Genomic DNA, 24,820 nt, shown 5'->3' with positions numbered 1-24,820 from the left:
CAGGAGTGGGTGCCAAAGAGGGGGCGGCTCAGGGAAGCCTCACTCCCCTGAGGACAGCGAGCTCACGGCACCTCCGGACCCAAGTCCTCCCAGTTAGCAGCTGACTGTCCTCTCCGCAGAGCCACCCTTTCTGAACACCATGGCTCTAAGCAAAGATGATGGGACTGACTGGAAGAATGGCAATTAAAAGCCGGGAACTCCCATTTCCTATAAAATAATTACGTAAGAATTTCAAAAAAGTTTCTTTTTTTTTTTTTTTTTTTGGCTGCATGGCATGAGGGATCTTAGTTCCCTGACCAGGGATCAAAACTGTACCCCCGGCAGTGGAAGCGCACAGTGAACCACTGGACCGCCAGGGAAGTCCCATCACAAAAGTTTTTAGAGTACTATTCCTTTCAGTCCTCTCTGCGTTTCACCGGAGTCCAGTTTAGGGCTGTATTGGAAAAAGTCGGGAAGAGAACGATGGGAAAAGGGGCCCGGGAGGCCCCCAGCGAGAGCCTGAGCGCAGAATTCAGCCTCCAGACAGAAGCTTTTGGTGTTTGGGGACAGGAGTCGGGGACTCTCTTCTCGGGAGGGGACAGTCACGGCCGCCTCCCCAGAAAACCCACAAGCAACACAGCCACTTCCTCGTCCTCCTCCTACTCACAAGGCTTAAAACGCCTGCTACAGAGTCACGTGACTGGAGACAAAAATGTTTCATGGAAAGGTGTCTTTCATAAAAATGTTATTCCCACTGACATGTAACGTGTGTTACTGTTATTACTAGATGAATTACTAAATATTTCTAAAATTTCAGTTTAAATTTCTAAGACACAACTCCACCACTGACACCAATGAGACCCCAGCTAGCCTGGCTCCCTGTCTCCGGAACCCTGGGGGCAAGGGGCAGGGGAATGTAAACGGATAGGTCATAAAGAGAAAGAAAAGTTATTACTAAAGGTGGAAGGGGTCAAAATAAGCTAACAAGTTGGAGAGAGGATTGTTCAGCTTTCCTTTCAGCAACAGATATTATGTAAGAGTTGCTGTAGAGACTTTCAAACAAAACTAAGCTGAAGCAGGATAAGTAAGATACACAACTGGAGAACAACACTCGAACGACCTTTAATGTGCTTACAACGAATCACTTTACAAAAAGCACGAACACTTTTTAAAACGTAACTTTGGACACAGTACACAAATTAAAATAACGGTATCAAAAACCACGGTTGCATGGTCTGATCCTCTAAAATGGACTTTAGGAATCTCTGAGCAATTTACTAGGATTCTAAATGTTCATCCAATGAGCCTAGCTATGTTTCTACAGATTTGAATGTTGCACTGAGAACAGCTGCTCAAAGATGAGTTCCCTCTCTCAATCTCCACAGTTTTCCAAGGTCAAGTTACTTGTGAGCCCATTTGCATCCTCACGCCTTAAAAGTGTGCTATGAAATAAACCAGCAGCATGTACTGGGCGGAAACAGATTCCCAGGACACGTATAGATAAGCAAATCAAACATTAAACATTCTATGTGAAAGAGAAAAAAAGCAAAGAAAGATGTTCCAATACACATCGTTCAAGGAATAGGAGTTTCTACCAAAAGACAAAAGTTGCGCAGCAGCAGTTACGACTTTTAATGGCATTCTGTTACATGGGAAGACATATCCTGCCAGATACCTTGCAGGGAAAACTTTCAAGAGAGGTCACACCTAATCTATCCCATATACTTAAAAATGGCCAAACCTGAAACTCACCAAGTCGTTTTAGGGATGAGGAAATAGGGCCACAGAAGTTAGGTGCCATCATTTATGGCCATCAGCATTTTATTTACTAAGCCCCTGGCTGAAGCACTCTATCCTTTACTGCAGGAATTCTTGCTAAAAACCCACGCCATCAAATGTCCCCCTGTCCTAACCACAAAGTGGTCTGCAATGTTAGCCACCTGCTCCTTTGTTTTCCTTGAGGCCAGATTATCACCGGCCAGGACTTCTGTATAAGGACCTTCCCCACACTTGAAGTGGTGTATTATTTAAGTCAACGGCAGGCCACGTTCTTTAACGTGTTCTCTGTTGGGATTACTTCTCGGCCCGGGACCAGCACCTGCTCTGCACCTCTCTGGCTGTCCAGCCCTGTATGTGCTAACTGTCCTAACAGAGGGGTGTCCACAGGGTAACCTGAACCAACGCTGACTGTGAAGGTGACGTGACATCAGAAAGGTCTGAAAAGCAGTGTAGGAACTGCAGACCTATGTGAACGGTTCAGGTTAAAATATTCGAGTTCAGAGCCGTATCAGCAGACAGGAGAGGAAGAGAGTGTGTGTAATGGTCTAATTCACCTGCGTGAGTCCATCACACTTGGTAAGGGGGTGGGACTAGAAATGAAGAACAGAGAGGAACACTGAGGTGAGAGAGACAATGGAAAAGCAATGGTCAACTCCAAGTTCGGAGGAGCGGAAGTGCCTCAGTTTGTGCGCCTGCAAAATATACACAGTGATCTGCCAACTGTCTTGTTAATATGCCATGTTGCCTCTGGGATCCTTAGGAGGAAGTAGTGAAGGGCCCAACATTTCAGTATTTTTCAGTGGTAATTTCAAGCTCTGTAGCTCCAGCTCTTAGACAGTAGCGCTAGAAAAAATACAAAAAGACAAGTGGGGCATCACACTCAAGACACTGCAGGCCACACCTCAAGAATCTTAAGCAACTGACCATCTAAGAACCCAATCCACCTTAAACACACATTTTACTTATCATTGGCTTTGGTATCTTTGAGTTACTGAGAGGTTTTCTTCAGATTCAAACCTAACATTTTCCCATCCTTACAGCCAGGTTCTTTCCACTAAAACAGGAATAAATGAAACATACACACTGATTTTTGTGTGTGTGACACGAACAGTGAGAGACAGGTATGTGAGCAAGAAAGGTTTGGGGGAGCACTAGGAAATCTAAGCAGTTTTAATGCAAGATCAATAAACCAAAGAAGGGAAAAGAAAAGGCATACACCCTTGCACAGCAATTCAATATCATTTAAATCAATTTAGTCAAAAGAGTGACAAGGAAGTAATCAAGTCAAATGCAAGAATGTCACAGTAAAACTTGACTGCCTGCTATAAAGAAATGGCAGGGAAAGACTGGCACAAAAATATTGATATTTAAGGAATCTTTCGGATTTCTGTTTTTTGCTTTGGGGAGGGCAACAGATTTGCTGGAATAAACCACCTCCTGAAGAGGAGGGAGGCTTAGAATGTACCAAATGATAAGGAAAAGATAACCTGGGGCTTAAAAAAAAAAAAAAAGAAAAAAAGGCTACTGCAGATAACGGGTCCGTTAACTTATTTGCCAGACAGAATTGAACGCTATTCTAATTTGGCTTATAGGAAAGGGTCTGACACTTGTAAATTACTGTCATCTGTGATAAGACTAAGGACTTCAACAATCCAGCTCTGGAGAACTATGACACCAAATTAAGCAGCTTCTCTGCTACCAGTGATTCAAGAGGGCCTATTAGCTCTGCCTGGGTCCATGCAGCTCCTGGACCCGTAGCCCATGGTGCTCCAGTTCAACAACTAGTCACAAGGAAGAAAAGGCAAAGCCAAGTGCTGGCTCTGCAAATGCTATCAAAGCACAATCCCACCAGGTAGACACAATCCCCATGGAGCATCCCAGCTGTTTCCTCAATGAGCCCAAAGGCAAGAAGCAAAAGTGGTCAGAATTGGCCACTACAGACCAAGAAAAAAAATGTGAAAGATGATAGAAGATTGCACAAAAATAGCAAAACTAGATAAACCAAAATATACCAACATTGTTGGGGAAAGAGGCTAAGGGGATGAGACATCAACAGAGAAAAGCACAGGGCACGAGCAGCAGAGACTGCATCCAGGAAAGCAAGGGTGACAGGAGAAAGAAGTTGAGCTGCTGAGAGACCCGGCCCCTTGTAAAGGAAGAGGGAGGATGGGAAAACTAATAGGAACTTGAACAACTCCAGTGTGAGAGAGCCCCTGAAACCAGTCTCCACCGGAGGGCTGCTAGATTTGAGATTGGGGGGTGGGGGATGAACTTAAAAATACTAGCAGCACAGATACGCACAACTGTCATTAAAGCATTCATATTTCCCCAAAGGCAAATCATACAAACCCAAATAACTAAAATGGAGGATTATGAAAGACACTAGAAAAAAATCTCATACAGGGAAACATTTTAGAAGACCCTAGGTTTTCTCACCCTCATTTTTTCTACCCTAAGTTAAAAGGTGTTCATGAAAAAATGGAAAGTGAATATTTAAGAATAGTTACCTCTGATTCTATTATGTCTTGTCCTTCTTTTGAACTTTTTCCACTTTTCCCTGCTTTTGGTGATTCCTGGGAAACGTAAAGCAGAATCAATTAGGCTTCTCAATTTTTAGACTGCTAAACATCAGATAAACCAAAATGCAGTTTTACAAATAGTTATACAATTTAACAATGACTTTTGATAGTTTTAATCAATACTATCAAGAAATTCTACATCATATGGTTTAGAGATACAATATTGTGATGAGACACCCACCCACCCAAATTCAGATTCTCCTTGTTTTCTTCGTCTGCATTACCTGGCACTGACAACTTTAAGCAGAAACAGGTAAACCCACATTTATACAGCGCTCTCAGCATCTTGAAAGATCCACACCACATCCTTTTTTTTCCTTCCCACCCTAAACCCTGGGAGCGAGGATTTCTGGGGTGATTCTGAAACGCTACAGAGCTCCACCTGAAGCAAAAACATACACCCCCCCCCCCAATGCAAACGCAGCACACTCACATGCATCGCCACCGCCGCCACCCAGGATAATAATAGTATTTCAGAGCCCCAGAGCGTCCCTCCGGAAGGCAGACGATTCTTCCTAAGCCTTAAGCGGGGTCCGTTCGCTGCCCATCTCCCCGGCCGGGGGTCCCTGATAGGCGCCTGCGCCCTCACCCCTGGAGTCCCTGCTCAGGCGTCTGCGAGGCTGGGTCAACCACCTGCGAGGCCCCACCTGCGCCCTCACGCCCACCGCGCGCGCTGCCCCGGGGCGGGCACCCACGCCGCCCCCCACCTCGGCCGCCACCAGGGCCATCAGAATCCCCGTCCCGGCCTGGGCTCCGTGGCCCCGGCGCGACCCGCCTTCCCCCGCCGCCCCCCGCCCCCACCCCGGGAGCGGGCAGAAGGCGCCCCCGCTTTCGCAGGACCCCTGAGCCCCGCCGGGCCCCGCTCCCGGGCAGTTCCCCGCCGCCCTCCGCGCGGTCCCTTGCCCTCCCCGCCCGGCCCGTCCAGCGGCCCGGGACCCGACTCACTTTCTCCTTCTTGTTTTTATTCGGCATGGCTGGTGCGGACCACCGCCGCCGCTCCCGCCGCCTGCCCCCCGCAGCAGCAGCTCCCCCACCCCGGCCGTCGCGCCCCACCGGCTGCCGCCGCCACCGCCGCCGCCCGGGGACTGAGTCGTTCGCTTGCTCACGGTTCTCCTTTCCCAGGCTCGCGGCGGCGGCGGCGGCGGCGGCGGCGGCGGCGGCGGCGGCGGCGGCGGCGGCGGCGGCGGCGGCGGCGGCGGCGGCGGCGGCGGCGGCGGCGGCGGCGGCGACTCTTCGCCCCTCCCCCGGCCCGGCCCTCCTCTCCCCCTCCCCCTTGGCCCCCCAGCCCTCTGCCCCGCCCCGCCCCTAGCCCGCGGTCCCGCCCCTGCACCGCCTGCACCGCCCCCGCGCCGGCCCCGCCCCGCCGCCCTCCAGACGCCCCGCCATTGGCCGAGGCGCCCTCACGTGCCCTAACGCTCTCCTGTATCCCCGCCCCTGCGCGGCCTCGATCTCCCCCGCCGCGCTCCGGTTGGAGTCGGTCTCAGGTGGGGGCGGCGGGGGCGGCGGGGGCGGCGGGGGCGGCGGCGGCAGGGTGTGCCGAGCCGAGTTAGGGGAGGGAACCTGGAGCTGCAAACTGAGGCGACAGACCGGGGACCGCTGTGGAGGTTCGGGACGGAGAGAGCAGCGGGCAAGTGAGGCGTGAAACAGGCACGTTTGAAACGGATGGCTACAACTTCTACAGCCGGCGGGGCGCAAACGGCGACCTCTGGCCTCGTCCTCTCACCGCCGCGGCGCTCGCCGAGCTCGAAAGTGCCCGGTAGCGGCTGAAGAGGCCAGTCAGCCGCCCGAGCGGCGGTTTCACGGGTTCCCGCTAGACCCCACCTACTGAGGCTGCCCCGCCTCCTCCTCCGTCTGCCCCGCCCCCGATGTCCGGCCCGCCCTCCGAGGCCCGCCTCCGCCTTGTTGGCCCCGCCCCACAGATCAGGCTCCAGCTTAGCCAATGGGATTTTATTTTCGTCTCTAATTTGGTTTGATCATAAACCATGTGAGGAAACCTCTGCATCATGACCAGGAGTCACGTGATTTCTTTCGCCTCGCTCATAGCTCTGGGGAGATGAGTTTTCACGGAAAGAAGGCTAACTTTTGGATACACTACTTCCACAGTCTGTCTAGTGCAGAAATACATTAGGTGTTAAGACTCCCAAGAGTGAGCGGATTTCACATGCGGGAAGCATTGGTGTCTCACCCGTGATGATTAGGTGCTGAGTCTTAACGGGGCACTTAGAAACCACTGTGTTCTCTTAGGCCCCAGTTTTCACTCTTGAAAGGCGCCAGGCAAAGCAGTTCGATTATTCTGTGTGGCTCTGCCATGGGAAAGCTAAAAGGAGAAAAAAAAGATCTAAAGTGAGTAGTGTCGTGAGAGGTCCTGAAAGTAAGTTGTGCCTGCAGGTGTCTGAATGTGTGCTTTTAGAAGAATATCCTCAGGTAAACTGCACAGGCTCAAACAGCTGTTTGTGCAGAAGAAACGGTTTTTGATTAGTCTTTTAAGTGGGTTAATAGTTTCTCTAAAACAAATAGTGAAAAAAAGTGGGGGGCGGGGGGGGTACAGCAATATCTCTAGTTAATAACATTTCGTATATTTATTTTTATTTATTTATTTTTTTTTGCGGTACGCGGGCCTCTCACTGCTGTGGCCTCTCCCGTTGCGGAGCACAGGCTCCGGACGCGCAGGCTCAGCGGCCATGGCTCATGAGCCCAGCCGCTCCGCGGCATGTGGGATCTTCCTGGACCGGGGCACGAACCCGTGTCCCCTGCATCGGCAGGCGTACTCAACCACTGTGCCACGAGGGAAGCCCAACATTTCGTTTTTAAAATAAAATATATGCTGACAATTTAATAAACCCAGTATAAGTCTGTATCAAAAAGGATAATTCTGAAACTATTAGTTTATGACCATGGAGATCTAAGGGGGCTCAGGGGGCTTCCCTGAGACAAGTTTATGCCACCAGTATCCATTCACTCAACAAACATTTGTTGGATGCCCACTATGTGCAAAGCCCAGTGCAAGGGATTCTGTGGCGAGCAAGGCACGACCCTTGTCCTCAAGCACTCCACATCCTTGGGGTGGAAACAAGAAAGTCAGCAGTCACAAGACGTGACGTGCGACGTGACAAGTCTACAAGGTCTGGAGTGAGAGTGGTCTGGCTCGTAAGCGTGAAAGACCACAGGAGTATTCTGTTACGGCCGGAGTTGAGAGTGAAGGAACGAAGACTTCCGATTAAGACTAGTACTTCCTTGGCGAGGAATTGGACTTTTTTTTTTTGACTGTAGTTCGGGGTCACTGAAGGATGATGCTAAGCTGGGGAGTGACTTGCTCATTGTGCTTTAGAAGACACTGTGGCAGGAATGTTGGGGGAGGTGAATAACCAGGATCTAATTGTGGTCCAGATGCCTGCCAGCGAGGCATCTCTATGGCAATAACAGGAGAAAGGATCAGAAGTACACTGGAGGCCGACTTGCTCAGGTGGGAGAGCCAGAATCGAAGATAAAAGGCGGCTGCTCGAGTTTGTAGTTTGGGCAACGTCGTGATGAGGAAGGGCCACGAATGGAAAGCAGGCTTTTGAGGGAATGTGATTTCAGTTTGGGGACATGTTGAGTTTGAGTTGCATCTGCAACATGCCAGTAGGGGTGTCTTAGTTGGCAAATGGAGATGCAGATCTGACACTCAGAGTGTCCGTGCATGTCAGGGTATGTATTTATCAGGTCGGTTTGAGTTCGAGGGAAAGTACAGGGCAAGATACCAGAAAAGCTGCCTAGTTACCACCCAATGACCTTGACACCATAGCTACCAGAGAAATTGGAATGAACACCATCACCTGGCACATGTGTTCCTTAATGACCACCGAAGTGGTTTTTGTTTGTCCACATTAGAGAGGGCCATCCCATAGCCAGTGTTAGCCAACAGTTAGTTATAGAATGTTCACAGGGCACCCTGGGTACCGTGCAGTGTCCTGGCTGCTGTGGCATTTACAGGAACGCTGAAGGTAGATGTAGCTCCTGCTCTCAAAAGAAGGGATTCAAAATAGGCTGTCAAAGGGACATAGAGTTGCTGTGCATACGTTCCTACTCAACATTTGTGCATGTGTGTTGTGAGTGTGTGCACGTGTGCCTGAGGGTTACCTCTTCTGAGATGCCCCACCTTCCACGTTCATAAAGACACTGCCCATGCTACACAGAACCCCTTTTCTTCAGACACCCCCGGCCCTTCTGGAACACTTTTCTGAGATGGCCCCTGGTAACCTAGAAATGCTTTCTCCACATCCGGCTTCTCTGTACAGTGGATTGCTTCATTTGTGCCCCTGAGGTCTCTCTCAGGCTCAGAGAGGTCCCAGAGGACTTAGGTCTTTGACTGCATTGCAGACATCAGCCACAGGACCGCGGAGTCCCGCTGCCTCCCTCTGGGGGGACAGGCTGGTGCAGAAAAGCAGGGCAGAGAGAAGAGGGCTCCGACCTGGAATCGGCCGTGGTGCCCCTTTGTGCGTCCACCCTCAGGAGTTCTTCCCACTCTCTCACCTTCAAAGACGTCTGTGACGCAGGGGCCTCACCCTCACCATCTCCTCTGAGGCTGGTTCCGCCTTGGTCCTGCCTGCCATGCTGCTGCTTTGGCCTCCCTGACCCAGAGCTCCCTCTGTCGGCTCTCTGGACATCAGCCTGAGTTTCTCATGTCCTTGCCCCTCTGGGCTCTCTGGGCATTGAGGCAGTCTTGCATCCTTGGGTTTTCGGCTGAGCTTCCTGGGGGAGTGATCACGTCACAGGCATTCTGTGATTCCCAGGGTCTGGTGTTTGTTGAAGAGACTGATTCCCCTGCTTCTGTGGTTTGGCTCATAGTCTCAGACTGTTGTACAGCCTCCCACTGCCTCTCTTTGCCTGTTGTCTCCCCCTCAGCCTGGGGTATGCTTACAGGCCCTCTACTCTGTCCACTAGGCTCCCAGCCCATGCTCCTCCCCTCTCCTGGCAAGGGCTGCCCATGGCCTGGACTGGACAGTAAACTCAAGGCTACCCCTCAGGCCTTCCCCACCCTAAGAGTTCAACTCATTTACTCCCTTACCGTTTCCTCACTTCATTTCCAGAGAATTGTCATTAAACACTCATTTCTTGTTGAATTTGGATCTAGTTATTCATGCACTACAAATTTGCCTGCAGATTTGGGGTTGAGCGGCAGGGAATCAATTTCAGTCAGATTACACTCAAATGAAATATCTGTGTGGAGTGCTGACCACAGAGCCTGGCACGTAACAAGCACTCTGTTTAGTTGCCACCAAGGGGACAATGATTTGATATGAGGTGCTATTCAGTTCTGAGGATCCAAGGAAACCCCCCAAAGTCACCAACTTATGGCCCAAGGGCACCCAGAGTATTCCGTTAGACTAAGAAAAGCCTCTTACTTAGCCCCTGAAGAGCTTTGATAAGAGCCATGGGCCAGTTGGTCCCACCAGCTGGGAATAAATACCACCCAATTCTGCAGGGCATGCCTGGAGTATTTTCCCCATGGAAGCCAAAAGGTGAGATATTTATGAAGATTCTGAAAACTTAAAGTTCTGTAGATTGCTCTAAAACAATCTATGAAAGTCATAAGTTCTAAAAATATTTTAATAAATTTCATAACTAGTATCGAAGAAAAATGGGCAAACAACACAAAATATTTCATTTTCATGTAAATACAATCCCTTTCTTTTTTCCTCCTAAGTCCCTAAGTCCGGTGGAGGAGATAAGACAGGACAGAAATAACCGGGGGTAGAGAGAGAAGAACACTGTAAGAGCATTAGAGACCCAGGATTAGGAGGTTTCAGAGAGAGGAGGGGTGATGGGCACAAGAAAGCTTGCAGGAAGGCAAGGCGTTGGTGAGTAGCTGCAGCGTGCTCAGTGCTGAATTTGAGCTCTTGTCCTAAGTTTGGGGTTACTGGCTTTACCAGGAAGGAAAGAGATGGCCCTGGCAAGAAGGTCTAACTAGAAGTAAATGAATGAAGGATCTATGTATTGACGCAGGCAGGGGCCAAGCAAAGGACTGAGAGAGAGCAAAGTACAGCTGGGGTGCTGGCTTGGGAGCCGCCCCCATTCCTATGCCTGCCTGGGCAGAGGGAGGCCGTGGTGCCCCCAGAGCCTGCCGGAGTCACTGTCAGAGCCCTGTGTGCAGGGAGGGAGGCCGGGAGAGGGCCAGGGAACCAGTGATGTGTTCCTTGGATGTCCCGTTCCAGGGCATGGAGCAGGGCAAAGAAGGGTGTGTGTGTGCTTGGGGGGCTGGCGCTCTGGAGGGGCCTTAAGTGGACAATAATCTTGTATTGCAGAGGAATGGGAGACTTGGAATCAGAAGACTCAGGTTTATGTGTAGACTCCATGTGATCTTAGCTGAGACCCTCTAAACCAATGGTTCTCAAAAGGGGGTGATTCTGCCCCCCAGGGGACATCTGGCAATGTCTGTAGACACTTTTGGTTGTCACAACTGGGTGGGGGGTGGGTGCTACTGGCATCTAGTGGTTAGAAGTCAGGGATGCTGCTAAACATCCTACAGTGAGCAGAGCAGCCCCACAGAAAAGAATCCTCCTGCCCCAAACGTCAACAGTGCCAAGATGGAGAAACCATGGTCTACACCCACGTATGATGGATATGATGCAACCTGCCCTGTCCCTCCATGGTAACTGTGAGCACCATAGGAGATAATGGGCTGAAACTGTGTGTACAGACTTCATTTAAGAAGAAAGTCTCCATCTGAACAGAACTCTACAGTTTGCTGAATGTACTTATACACACACGCACACACACACGTTGTTGCCATCTTTCTACCCTTTACATAGAGAAAGAGAAAACCTCAACTGTGCCTTAGAGAGACGAGAGCAACACCTTGCCTAGTGAGCAAAATTCCCTTCTAGGTAATGACTCTATCCTGGGAGACCTGAAAGCCTGTCTTTCTGCACAAACCGTGATAATTCCCTCACAGGCAATGACTCCGTCTTGGGAGACCTGAAAAGACTGCCTTTCTGAATGAACCGTGATCCAAGTTTTAACTGAGAGGTAATGAGACTGACTCAAAACAATTTTTTTAATTGTAAAATACACATAACATAAAATTTACTGTGTTAACCGTTTTAAAATTACCATTCAGTACTCTTAAGTATACTCACATACTCACATCCAGAGATTTTTCACCTTGCAAAACTGAAACAACTTCCCATTTTTCCCTCCCCCCAGTCCCTGGCAAGCACCGTTCTACTTTCTGTTTCTATGAATTTGGCTACTGTGGTTACCTCATATAAGTGTAATCACACAGTAGTTGTCCTTTCGTGACTGGCTTATTTTATGCATAACATCCTCAAGGTTCATCCATGGTGTAGTGTGTGCCAGAACTTCCTTCCTTTTTAAAACTGAATAATAGTTCATTGTATGGATATACCACATTTTGTTTATTCATTTATCCCTTGATGGGCACTTGGATTGCTTCCACATCTTGGCTATTGTGAATAAGGCTCTTATGAACATGGGTGTGTAAATATTTCTTTGAGACCCTGCTTTCAATTCTTCACAACTCTTTTTTGTGTGTGTGTGGTACGCAGGCCTCTCACTGTTGTGGCCTCTCCCGTTGCGGAGCACAGGCTCCGGACGCGCAGGCTCAGTGGCCATGGCTCACGGGCCTAGCCACTCCGCGGCATGTGGGATCCTCCCGGACCGGGGCACCAACCCATGTCCCCTGCATCGGCAGGCGGACTCTCAACCACTGCGCCACCAGGGAAGCCCCCCTGCTTTCAATTCTTTTGGGTATATACCCAGAAGTGGACTTGCTGGATCATACAGTAATTCTACTTTTAATTTTTTGAGGAACTGCCGTACTTCTACCATAGAGGCTGCACCATCTTATATTCCCACCAACAGTGCACAAGGGCTCCAATTTTTCCACATCTTCACCAGCACTTGTTTTTTTCCTTTTTGATAGTAGGCAACCTAAATGGTGTGAGGTGATATCTCACTGTGGTTTTGATTTGAATTTCCCTAATTATTAGTGATGCTCAGCATCTTTTCATATGCTTATTGGCTATTTGTATGTCCTCTTTGGAAAAATATCTAGTCAAGGGCATTTTTCAATCAGGTTGTTTGTTTTCTTGTTGTTGAGTTGTAGGAGTTCCTTATATATTCTGGATATGAACCCCTTATGGATATAATTTGAAAATATTTTCTCCCATTCTATAGGTTGCCTTTTCACTCTGTTGTGTCGTTTGATGCACAGAAATTTTAAATTTTGATGTAATCCAATTTATCCATTTTTTGTTTTGTTGTTGCCTGTGCTTTTAGTGTCATGTTCAAGGGATTATTGACAAATCCAGTGTCATGAAGCTTTTCTCGTATGTTTCATTCTGAGAGCTTTATAGTTTTAGCTCTCTTATGTTTAGATATCTTTGATCCATTTTGAGTTAATTTTTGTATATAGTGTAAGGTAAGTGTCCAACTGCATTCTTTTGCATGTGGATATCCAGTTTTCCCACAACCATTTCTTGAAGAGATTGCCCTTCCCCCATGAATGGTCTTGGCACTCTCATTGAAAATCATTTGACCATATATGTGAGGGGTTATTTCTGGGTTTTCTATTCTATTCCATTGTTCAATATGTCTGTCTTTATGCCAGTACCATAATGTTTTGATTACTGTAGCTTTGTACTATGTTTTGAAATTAGGACATGTGAGACCTCCAACTTTGTTCTCCTTTTTCAAGATTGCTTTGGATTGCTCAGGATTTCATGAGATTCCATATGAATTTTAAGGTGGATTTTTGTATTTCTTCAAAATATGCCATTGGGATTTTGATAGGGATTGCATTAAGTCTGCAGATTGCTTTGGGTAGTTTTGACATCTTCACACTATTATGCATTTCAATTCATGAATACAGGATGTCTTTCAATATATTTGTGTCTTCTTTTATTTCTTTCAACAATGTTTTGTAGTTTCTACTGTATAAGTCTTTTACCTCCTTGATTAAGTTTATTCTAAAGTATTTTAATTCTTTTTGATGCTATTGTAAATGGAATTGTTTTCATAATTTCCTTTTTGGATTGTTCATTGTTAGTCTATTGATTTTTGTACCCTGCAACTGCTGAATTCCTTGATTAGTTCTAACAGTTTTTTTTTAAGGGAATTGTTAGGGTTTTCTACATATAAGATCATGTTGTCTACAAACAAAGGTAATTTTACTTCTTCCTTTCCAATTTTGATGCCTTTTTTTCTTACTTACTTGCTCTGGCTAGGACTTCAAGTACTATGTTGAATAGAAGTGGTGATAGTAGACATTCTTGTCTTGTTCCTGATCTTAGAGGAAAACCTTTCAGTTTTTCACCATTGAGTATAATGTTAGCTGTTGGCTTTTTATACATAGCCATTATTATTGTGAGGTAGTTTCCTTCTGTTCTTAGCTTGTTGAGTATTTTTATCATGATGGGGTGTTAAATTTTGTCAAATGCTTTTTCTTTGTCAGTTGAGATCATCATGTGTTTTTTCCCCAATATTCTCCTAAGTGGTGTATTACATCAATTGATTTTCACATGTTGAGCCATCTTTGTATTCCAGGAATAAATCCCAGTTGGCTGTGGTGTATATAGTCTTTTTAATGTACTATTGAATTCCTTTTGCTGGTAGTTGGTTGAGGATTGTTGCATCGATATTCATCAGAGATAATGGTCTATTTCTTTCTTTCATTATAACGTATTTGTCTAGTTTGGTATCATGCTGATTTCATACAATGAGTTTGGAAGTGTTCCGTTCTCTTCAATGTTTTGGAAGAGTTTGAGGAGAACTGGTGTTAATTCTTCTTTAAGTGTTTGTTGGAATTCACCAGTGAAGCCATCTGGCCCTAGGCTTTTCTTTGTTGAGAGGTTTTGGTTACCGATTCAGTGCGACTGCCTTTTAGAATGAATGCTATAATTTTTACATCCAAAACATTTCCCCTTCAGAAGAATAGTCCTTCACTTTGGAGGAGTATGTACCTTTTATAGCCATGTACTTTTCTCAGAAGATTTTTAAAACATCTTTTTTGGAATAATGAACTCTAGAGACTTTACTTTTTTTTTTTTGTTTTGCCATAGTTTGTTTTCTTCTTAAAGAGGAAAAAAAAAAAAAAAAAAGAAGCAAACCCAGACATTAGTCTCAACTTCACCACATTTGACATAAAATGACTTTTGGCCTTTCTAGATACCAACTCCACACCCAGAAGCTAAAGAGGATTTGCCACCATTTCTCCTAATAGAAGGTGCTGCAGGCTTATAAAAGTATGAGTTCTAACTCACAGTAAATTAATTACAATTAGGAGCCATGACAGATGGTTCCCTCACATGGTTAGCTCCTAGGTGGAGGTGTCTACAGCTGTGAATTCCTGGGCAGGACGGAGAATCCATGCAGAGGGTCCTGCATGAATCCCAGTTCTGCCACTTGCTGTTTGTGTATCTTGAGCAAGTTCACTCATTTTCCATTCACTCTTTACTGAGCCGCACCAGCTATGTCTTGTTCACTTAATCACCTCGGGGCTCAGCTTCCTCATCAACTGAGTGGAGATAAAGATGCCCCACCCCCCAAAGGGCTTTGTAAAATAAAGTTCCAAGACAGGGTCTGGTCAGGGCTTCACAGGCCTGCGACCTGTGTGGTTGGGCTGGGCCCAAGTGTAGAAGGCCGCAGGCTTTGTGATGCTCAGACATTATCTTCTTGAAATTATTAATATTTTTGGACAAGGGGCCCTGCATGTTCATTTTGCACCGGGCTCCACGAGTCATGCTGCGGTCCTGTGTCTGCTGCATGGTGGGAGCTGCTGTGGTGGTGGAGGAGGTGGTCGTTCCTGCCCTCTCTGTACCACCCGGTACCCACTGGTCCTCTCCCACCCCTACTCTTGGAGCCCTCTGAGTCCTGAGGGCTTCCTGGGAGGCTCCTGCACTCCGAGCCAGCATATACACACCAGGTGTCAGATGCCCGTGGGGTCTCGGAGCCCTCGTCCTGCCTGGGGGGGTGAGGACTCAGACCCTCTCTCTTCATTGCTCTGTTTCCCAGTTTCAGAGCAGGGCTGCCTCTCTGCCTGGGGCTCTTGGGGTCTCATAAAGGTTTTAGGGAAGAAGAGTTTCTGACTGTTACTTTCCTTAGGCCATGGGCATGAGTCCGTGGGAGCACATCTGAACCTTGGCATGACAGTGGCTTATACTGAAGTTGGGCCTCCTATGTACACGCAAAATGGAAACGATCATAGCCATTCCTCCAGACTGTTGTGGAGCTTAAATGATATATGAACATGCCTGGCATGGGGTGAGGAGGTGCTCACGCGACCATACCGATACGATCAGCTGCCGTTTAACCAATGGCAGTGTGTGTGTGTGTGTGTGTGTGTGTGTGTGTGTGTGTGTGAATCAGTGACTTCCATTGGAAGCAAGATACAAATATTAAAAGCAAGCTATATTTTAATCCATCAAAGCCATTCTATAACCATTTCATCAGCTTTTTCCTTTAAATATGTATTTTTAAATATTTTCTAAATTATAAAAAGTTGCAAAAATTAAAATGGTATAGAGAACATCCATATGCCCTATACTCAGATTTACTTATTGTTAGTATTTCACCCCATTTGTTCTATCTATCTATCTATCATCTATCTACCTATCTACAGACATAATTTTTGTCTGAGCCATTTGAGAGTAAGTTGCTTAGATTACAGTCTTTCTCCCTAATACTAGAGTTTATATTTCCTAAAAATAAGGATATTCTCTTACATAAGCACAATGCATAAATTTACATTGATACAGTATTGTAATCTACTTCCCTTATTCCAGTTTTGTTGGTTGACCTAATTATACCTTCTAGAGCATTTTTTCCCCCTCCACTATAGGATCCAACCTAAGGTCAGGTATTGCATTAAATTGTCATGTCTCGGGGCTTCCCTGGTGGCGCAGTGGTTAAGAATCCACCTGCCAATGCAGGGGACATGGGTTCGAGCCCTGATCCGGGAAGATCCCACATGCTGCGGAGCAGCTAAGCCCGCGAGCCACAACTACTGAGCCTGTGAGCCACAACTACTGAAGCCCACGTGCCTAGAGCCCATGCTCCACAACAAGAGAAGTTACCACAGTGAGAAGCCCGTGCACCACAATGAAGAGTAGCCCCTGCTTGCCGCAACTAGAGAAAGCCTGCACGCAGCAATGAAGACCCAACGCAACCAAAAATAAATAAATAAATAAAATAAGTTAAAACAAAACAAACAATAAAAAAATTGTCATGTCTCTTTAGCCTTCTTCAATCTGGAATATTCAATCTAGAATATTTCTACAGCCCTTTCTTTCTTTCTTTTTGATATTGACATTTTTAAAGAGTACAACTCTCCCTTCCCTTTAAAAAATAGTACATTCCTCATTTTTGTTCCCTGATTTGCTTGAGGTTGTGCATTCTCGTGTCTTTCTTGGAGTAACACATTGGAAGACAGCAGTACCATCAACTTTTTTGTTTTTAATAGGATACTACTTAACTTTATTTTATTTTTGGCCACGCTGTGCGACATTTTAGTTCCCTGACCAGGGATAGAACCCCTGCCCCCTGCATTGGGAGTGCAGAGTCTTAACTACTGGACCACCAGGGAAATCCCAGTACCCTCAGCTTTTAAATGCTGACTCCAGATGCTGGTCTGAGTCAAACTGAGGAAGCAAGAGGAAGTTTTCTTTGGGTGAACCTAATCTCCCTCTGTGCCTTTCTTTCCTACTTAAATAACCCTAATGCAAACCTCATCTATGAGAAGACTTTCTAACCATTCACACCAAGATAGAAATAAGACCATTTAAAACCCTCTGTGTGCTTTGCCTCTTTCATTCCTGATGAGCTCTGTCCCAAGCACGCTCACAATATTACTCAGGATTCCTTGGTTTCAACCAACAGGAAACACTCCACGCTAACTTGAGCGAAATATGGAGGTTTATTGGCAGGGTCCTGGGGGACACAAACACGAAACGAGGGTGGCCTGGGTCCCCACAGCAGGAGCCCTGGGCAGTCTCTTGGGTGCCGGATGCAGCACCCAGAGCATCACTCTCTGCTGGACGCAGCTCTGGCTCCTCCACTGGGGTGCTCCTATTTGGGGTGCAGACTCTCTAGAGAGCTGCGGGAGAAGGGAATGGGAACTGTGTTGGACAGGCAGCCCGTAGTCCCCTGAGTTACATGGAATTAGGGAAGGAGGGTTCCCCAAAGGAGAAGATTCAGGACAAATGGAAGAACAGCAGATACCCATTGGCCAACACTCCACCGTTTTCTTGGCCTTTTGAACCCCAGTTGCTTCTCTCCTCGTGAAGGCACCAGCAAAGCCTCTGTGTTGCTGACCCGTGAGTGCTGGGCCCTTCATGGGGTTGCCTTGTTCTCAGGCACGTTTGGTGCCACATCATCCCGTAGCCACAGCGAATCGACCCAGATGTAGGGGACTTAGATAAGGGGGGCCAATCTGTGGTCCGGGCGACAATTTGAGGTGTGTTTTGATGTGAGAAGGTTTGCTGGACCATCTGATCTAAGAAATCCAGAGAGAATGCAGCAAAAAGTCAAAGGGGCTGAGGCTGAAGCATCAGGAAGCTGGGGAGGCTGTTTTGGCCACATTTAAGCCCAACTTATGAGGGACAGAGGAAGAGGAAAGATACAGAGATTAGAGGCCAAGGAAGCCAGCTGCTAAGGGGAGTGGAAAACACTAGGCACGCTGGAAGCCGTCAGAATTGCAGAGGTCAGAGCCACCCTGGAACTACACCTGTCCTCTAGCCCCGGTTCTCAGAGGCCAGGCCCCATCAGAGCCTCTGTCCTTGGCTTTCCGTGTGAGTCTGTCCTCTGTGTAGCTTGCCGCGGACTATTCTTCAGGCTAGTCTGACTGAGTTTCTGTCCTGGCAGCCAAAAGCCCTAATGGTAGTGCTATGACTGAATATTTGTATCCCCCTCAAATTCATATGCTGAGGCTCTAATTCCCAGCATAACAGTGTCTGGAAATGGAGTCGTTGAGAGGTAATTAGGTCCTGAGAGTGGAGCCCTCATGATGGGCTTGGTGCCCTTATAAGAGATGGAAGAAAGCTTGCTTCCTCTCTCTCTGTCTCTTCCTGTCTCTGAGGACTCAGTAAACCAGGAAGCAGGCTCTCACCAGACACCAGATCTCCTGGGGCCTTGATCTTGAACTTACTTCCCAGCTTCCAAACCGTGAGAAATAAGCATTTGTTGCTTAAGCCACCCAATCTATGGGACTCTATTACAGCAGCCCAAACTGCTACAATAATAATACAGGTAGACTGCATTGATGGTCCGAATTCTTCACTCCTCCCTGTATCCAAACCCTTTACCATGTGACTTTCGCAGGGCCCTCTCATTGTGGGTGGAGCATGCTTCCCTGCCTTGTGACTTTGGGTTCAACCATGGATTTGCATCGGCCGGTAGGATGAGGCAGGAGTGAAGGTGTTTCAGTTCCAAGGCTAATCTTCAGCCAGGCTGAATGCTCCCCTTAGCCTCTGTGTTTCTGCCATTGCCCTGGGCAGAATGGGCCCAGGCCAGCTTCTGGTTCTTGGAGGTGCATGGTCCTTGGAGCAGGGCCATCCCTGCAAACTCCACCTGCATTATCCACCCCAAGCAGCCACAGATGTGGGAGTGATCTCCACCAAGCCCAGCAGGGATCAGCTGACCGTTCTGTAACCCTCAGGTAACCCATAGATCTATGAGATGAAAAGATGTCACTGAATTTTGGGATGTTTTTCTTATGCAGCACATTTGGCAATAGCTGTACAATACAAGATCTAACCGAACACTCAAAGTAAAGATAATAAACTTCAAAGTCCACCTTTTCTCCTATTATTCCTTCATCATTTATTGCACTCCTATTCTGTGTATCTGGAGTTGGGATTATAGCAGTGAAGAGGATAAACCCCTTCCTTTATAGAACCTACATCCTAATGGGGGAAGACATACAATGAATACGTAGGCAAACAGATGAGTGAGGTCATTTCGGATATCGATAGGGTATGAAAAAAACCAAAACCAAAACAAAGTGAGCAATGCTATAGCCTATGTGGTCCAATACAGTAGCCACTAGACACATGGACATTTATATTTAGAATAAAATGAAATAAAATTTAAAATTCAACTATTTAGCCACACTAGCCATATTTCAAGTGTGCAGTAGCCACATATCTCTAGTGACTACCACATTGGACAGCATAGATACAGAGCATTCCCATCATCCCAGAAAGTTCTATGGACAGTGCTAGCTAGGTTAGACTCCATCAAGTGCCCGGTTAGGGGTGGGTGGTGGCTACTTTCGCTGCAATGATCACGGAAGGCTTCTCTGAGACGGTAAAATTTGAACTTAGACCCAATGAGGGAGTCAGCCACGTAAGATACTGGGATAGAGCTTTGCAGCCTAAGGACCACCTGGTGCAAAGGCCCTAAGGCATAAGTAGACATTGGCAATGCAATCTGATTTAGACCCTGAAAGGATTGCTTCAGCCGATGGATGAGGGTGGATAGAGACGTGGGTGGGGGTGGGCAAAGGAAGCCAGAATGCTAGTTGGCAGCTTTCACAGTGGTCCTGGCTGGATGTAAATTTGACTTGGGCTATTTTCTCCATCATTAATTGCAGCTTGTACTGATCTGGATAATCTCATGTTCTCATTATTTTGGGGCTGTTCTGCTACTGAGATGACACCGACCAGCATGATAATACTGTGTTTCACAGATTGCTGTTTGACTCAGCTTTGACAGGGTGGGGTAGGCCTGGTTACAGGTGTCTGCATTTTCTCCATTTTTTGAAAATCTAACTCACTCCAAAAGTAAAATATTTGTTGCACAGATTTTAGCAGATACCGGTAAATAAGAGAAAGAAGAGTTAAAACAAATTATAATCCCATCTTCTAAAGGCAGTTGTTGTTCATGCTTTGTGTATATCTTTCCATTTTTTCTATGCATATACATATATTTTATATATATATATATGTATGTATGTATTTTGTTTTCCATTGACACAGATGGGAACAATGAAACCTGCAGTAGTTTTTTTTTTTTTTTTTGCGGTACGCGGGCCTCTCACCGTTGTGGCCTCTCCCGTTGCGGAGCACAGGCTCCGGACGCACAGGCTCAGTGGCCATGGCTCACGGGCCCAGACGCTCCACGGCATGTGGGACCTTCCCGGACCAGGGCACGAACCCGTGTCCCCTGCATCGGCAGGCGGACTCTCAACCACTGCACCACCAGGGAAGCCCCAAACCTGCAGTTTTATAACTGAATTTCTTGGTACCTTAACTTGCTCCTGTGCATAGCTCTGTGGGTGCTCCTACCCAGGAAATTGGTCCTTCTGTTTAATCTCCCTTCCTCGTGTCTGAGTCACTGCCACCCTCTTCACACCCCTCCCTCGTTTGAGTCCCTATTCTCTCTCTCTCCTGGACTCCTGGCTGCACCACTGTTGCCGAGGACAAGTAAACACAAGGCAGAGGCCTTCCACCCTCATGTGGGACTCTTGTCCAGGGTGGCCTCCCAGCTCTGCCTGTCTTCTGGCTCTGCCCACGGTCTCCCCTTTTTGCCTTTGGACTGTTAGATGTGGATTCCTTGACTCACTCTTGGTCCCTGTAAGCCTTGCCTTGGACCCTTCCTCTGGATCTTTCCACCACTGGCTGCCTTGGGTGGGCATCTGCCAGCTCTCTGGCCCCGGGGGCCTAGCCCCAGCCTCCCTGGGTCAGTGTCCTGGTTTGGTCATCTACTCCCCATAAGAAGGTGTTGGAGCATCAGTAGCCTTTGAAATGGCCCCCAGATGTCCAACTATTTCTGACTTGATCAATTCTGCCCACCGTTGGTGACCTTCCTCAAACACGGTCTGGATCAGGTCACGATCCTCCTTGCAGACTTTCCACGGCACCAGCAAGACAGATCTGACTGCTCAGCACGCCAGCAGGACCCTCTGAACTATGCCCCTGCCTCTGCTTCCTCTGCCTCCCTTGTGCCTTCCCGGCACCCCCTCTCCACACGGTCCTGCCTCTACTCTGACCTGCACCTGCTCTGCGCTTCCCCAACTCCTTGCCTAGTAAAATCCTCCTCGATTTGCAGACTCAGCTCAAAGTCCACCCCAGCCGTGGTGCCTCTCCCAGTCTCCCTGCTGGAGGCACTCCCTCTTCTGGGTTCCAAGGACGCCGTCTCAGCACCCCTAGAGAAACATTCTCTTTGTCCTCTTCTTTTTAAAAGATTTTTTGATGTGGACCATTTTTAAAGTCCTTCTTGAATTTGTTACAATATTGCTTCCATTTTATGTTTTGGTTTTTTGGCCCGCAGGCATGTGGGATCTTAGTTCCCCGACCAGGGATCGAACCCGCACCCCCTGCATTGGAAGGCAAAGTCTTAACCACTGGACCACCAGGGAAGTCCCCTCTCGTGCATTCTTGGTGGCTGCTCACCTGTCTATCCCGCTCATCTCTCACCTGGGATCTTTCGTATCTCTTCTGCTGGGATTACCATTTAGCCTGGTGCAGAGAGCAAGGCTAGGTCCACACTCCTCCTTCTCCACTTCCAACCCCCATTGCAGGGAAGACACTGAACTCTATGCCACAGTTGCCGCATCTGTAAAATGGATGTAGTAATTGTGCCTCCTTTATCGATTGCTATGAGAATGAAAGAGAAAATAGTGACTCTTTAAGAATTGCTCTCCCCCATAAATCTGTAGTCTCCTTAGGGGCAGGAATCGTGGCACATCTATCTTGATGTCTCCACCCCCCCCCAGCTGAGCACAGTGCCTGGTATACAGTAATCACTCAATAAACCATCATGGAACTGGACTGTCAGGCAAGACTGTACACTCCTTTTGTGAAGAACCCTTCCCGTATTCCCACGGGACCTGGCACATTTTAGGCAATCAGTAAATGCGTTTTGGATTGAACTTGAAAACATGTCCTCATTTATTTCTCACGGGTCAGGATGCTGTGGCCAGCTGTTAATTCACGCTGGTTTCTTTGGACCCTGGAGGAGCAAAGAAAAGTGGCGTGAAGGCAAAAGGGGCCGTATGTCCGGCAGATTTTCCCTGAGACACTTGGCATCTATAATTATTCACTCTTTGCAGGGAAAAGACGGCATCCTGATTTATGCGCTTGGCATTCTTCTAGTCGTGCGGAAATCCCTTCTGCCCAGCATCACTTGATGTCCACACGCTGCAGAGGCTGCTTTCACCCCAAATATGTTGCTCGCCTTTCCCGTTCCCTTCCTTCCTTCCTTCGGCCAGTTTTAAAGGACCTACAGGGTTATTAGAGTTAAAATTCTGTGCGATGCGTCTCATGAAATGCCTTTTACCTACAGTCGGCTATGCCCAGAAAATGTAACCTTGTTTCAAAACACCCTCCAAAGCCATGACCTGTACCCATGCAAGGTGGGATGAGGCCATGAAAGCAAAGGAGTTGCTGCCACTTCGGGCGCAGATGCCACGCCCCACAGAACAAGACAGGCCTGTCGTGGTGAGAGGGCAATGAGGCTAGTTTGGACCTAAACTATGATTAGTTGTTCTGGATGTCGCTGAAGAGGATAAACTATTCAGCATGCCCATGCACAGACTTGTACATTAAATAATTTGCAGGGCTTCCCTGGTGGCCCAGTGGTTGGGAGTCTGCCTGCTAATGCAGGGGACACAGGTTCGAGCCCTGGTCTGGGAGGATCCCACATGCTGCGGAGCACCTAGGTCTGTGGGCCACAACTACTGAGCCTGCGCGTCTGGAGCCTGTGCTCCGCAGCAAGAGAGGCCGCGATAGTGAGAGGCCTGTACACCGCGATGAAGAGTGGCCCCCGCTTGCCACAACTAGAGGAAGTCCTCGCACAGAAACGAAGTCCCAACACAGCAAAAATAAATAAATTAATTAATAAACTCCTACCCCCAACATCTTCTTTAAAAAAAAATTAAAAAAAAAATAATTTGCAGCTATTACACATCCATAGCTGAATCAATTCGATAGGCATTTATGAGGTGCCTACTATGTGCTTAATGGTTAACTAGGAGCTGTGAGGACTGTAAGAGTCTGAGATTGATTCCACTCAAAAGGGGGCTGCTCATGTAAAGAAGCAAACGAAGACTTGATAAGAGTTGGTCACGCAGACCCCTGGCACTCAGGCATGGCCCCCGGCACACCATAGTTGCTCAATGATTGCTCATGGCTTCAATGAGTCAGTGACACTTTACACAGGACCTCCACGTGTTACCTCGCTTTGGGAAGTCAACCAGGCAGGTGTGTTCGTGTCCGTCCTAGGACCACACACCAGAAGGCTGAAGCAACAGAGTTATTGCCTCACAGGTCTGGAGGCTACAAGTCTGAAAGATGTCTTAAGGTGTCAGCAGCAGGGACTTCCCTGGTGGTCCAGTGGTTAAGGCTTCGCCTTCCAATGCAGGGTGTGTGGGTTCGATTCGCTGGCGGGGGAGCTAAGATCCCACATGCCTCGCGGCCAAACAACCGAAACGTAAAACAGAAGCAATATTGTAACAAATTCAGTAAAGACTTTAAAAATGGTCCACATCAAAAAAATCTTAAAAAAAAAAACAAAGATGTCAGCAGGGTTGCTTCCTCTGAGGGCTACGAGGGAAGGAAGCCAGGCCTCTCTCCTTGGCCCGTAGATGGTTGTCTTCTCCCTGTGTCTGTATGTTGTGTTCCCTGTGTGTGTGTGTGTGCGTGTGTGTGTGTGTCCCAATTTCTCCTTTTTATGAGGACACCCGTCATGTGGAATTAGGGGCCACCCCGACCACCTCACTTTAACTTGAGGACCTCGGCAAAGACCCGATCTCCAAATAGGTCACGCTCTCAGGTCCTGGGTCTTAGGACTCCAACATGGCTTTCTTGGGGGGAAACAGTTCAACCTCTAACAGCAGGAGCAGCTACCCCATGAGCAGGGGTGGGGTTGGGGGGCGCAGAGAGAGTTAACAGCTTGCCCAGGTCACATGACAAGGACAAGCCCACATCAGAGCCTTTCGCTTCAAGACCCCACGCTTTCCCCACCGTCCCCCAAGGCCCCCTCCACGCAGACTAGGTAGAGGGACAGTCAGGGCTGTGAAAATGCAGAGCAGAGAGAAGGCTGGGCTAGGAGGGAGCATGACCTCACGGAGAGGAGGCCCAGCCGTGGGGTCCACATGGAATTCCCTGCCTTGCTTTGGGACAAGCTCACGCTGAAATCGAGATTGTTGGGGTGACCTGGCTTGGGGACGAAATCCTCAAGCTCAGGTTCTAAAATGTGTGACCGTGGGGGGTTGGGCGGGAGGAACGGGGCTGTTACAATAAGGGGAGAGAAGGTGGGAGGGACTGACTAGGAGGCCACAGGTGGAGGTGGTGTGTCTTATGAGAGAATGGGTCACTCCCTGAATCCCAAGTGCTGCAGGGCTCAAGGAGTTCAAAGTCACAGACCGGGACTGCTGTGAGAGGTTTTCTGGAGGTGATAAGTGGGGCGCAGAAAAGACTTTTCCTGTGTGATGAGACTGCTGGGGGGCCTGAACTGTGAGCCATCCCTCCAGGAAGGGCAGCCTC

The 24,820-nt window shown here is 47.9% G+C and overlaps 1 protein-coding gene across 4 annotated transcripts in view; it reads right to left on the bottom strand.

Moving 5' to 3' along the window:
- Positions 1-5,454, bottom strand: part of PPP2R5C (protein phosphatase 2 regulatory subunit B'gamma) — a 133,806-nt gene extending 128,352 nt beyond the window's left edge. The window contains exons 1-2 of one of the 4 annotated variants that reach the window (XM_081230331.1): positions 5,283-5,454; positions 4,266-4,331 (exon numbers count right to left, since the gene is read on the bottom strand). In XM_081230331.1, coding sequence (XP_081086457.1) covers positions 4,266-4,331; positions 5,283-5,309 — 93 coding nt within the window. In that variant the 5' untranslated portion in view covers positions 5,310-5,454. The remainder of the gene's footprint in view (positions 1-4,265; positions 4,332-5,282) is intronic. The other 3 variants (XM_081230333.1, XM_081230334.1, XM_081230335.1) reach the window with 3 other exon arrangements.
- Between the last annotated feature and the right edge of the window lie 19,366 nt (positions 5,455-24,820).

Source organism: Mesoplodon bidens (assembly GCF_964165515.1).
Source record: "Mesoplodon bidens genome assembly, chromosome: 3".
Taxonomy (NCBI): Eukaryota; Metazoa; Chordata; class Mammalia; order Artiodactyla; family Ziphiidae; genus Mesoplodon; species Mesoplodon bidens.
This window is presented reverse-complemented; position numbering and strand designations above follow the sequence as displayed.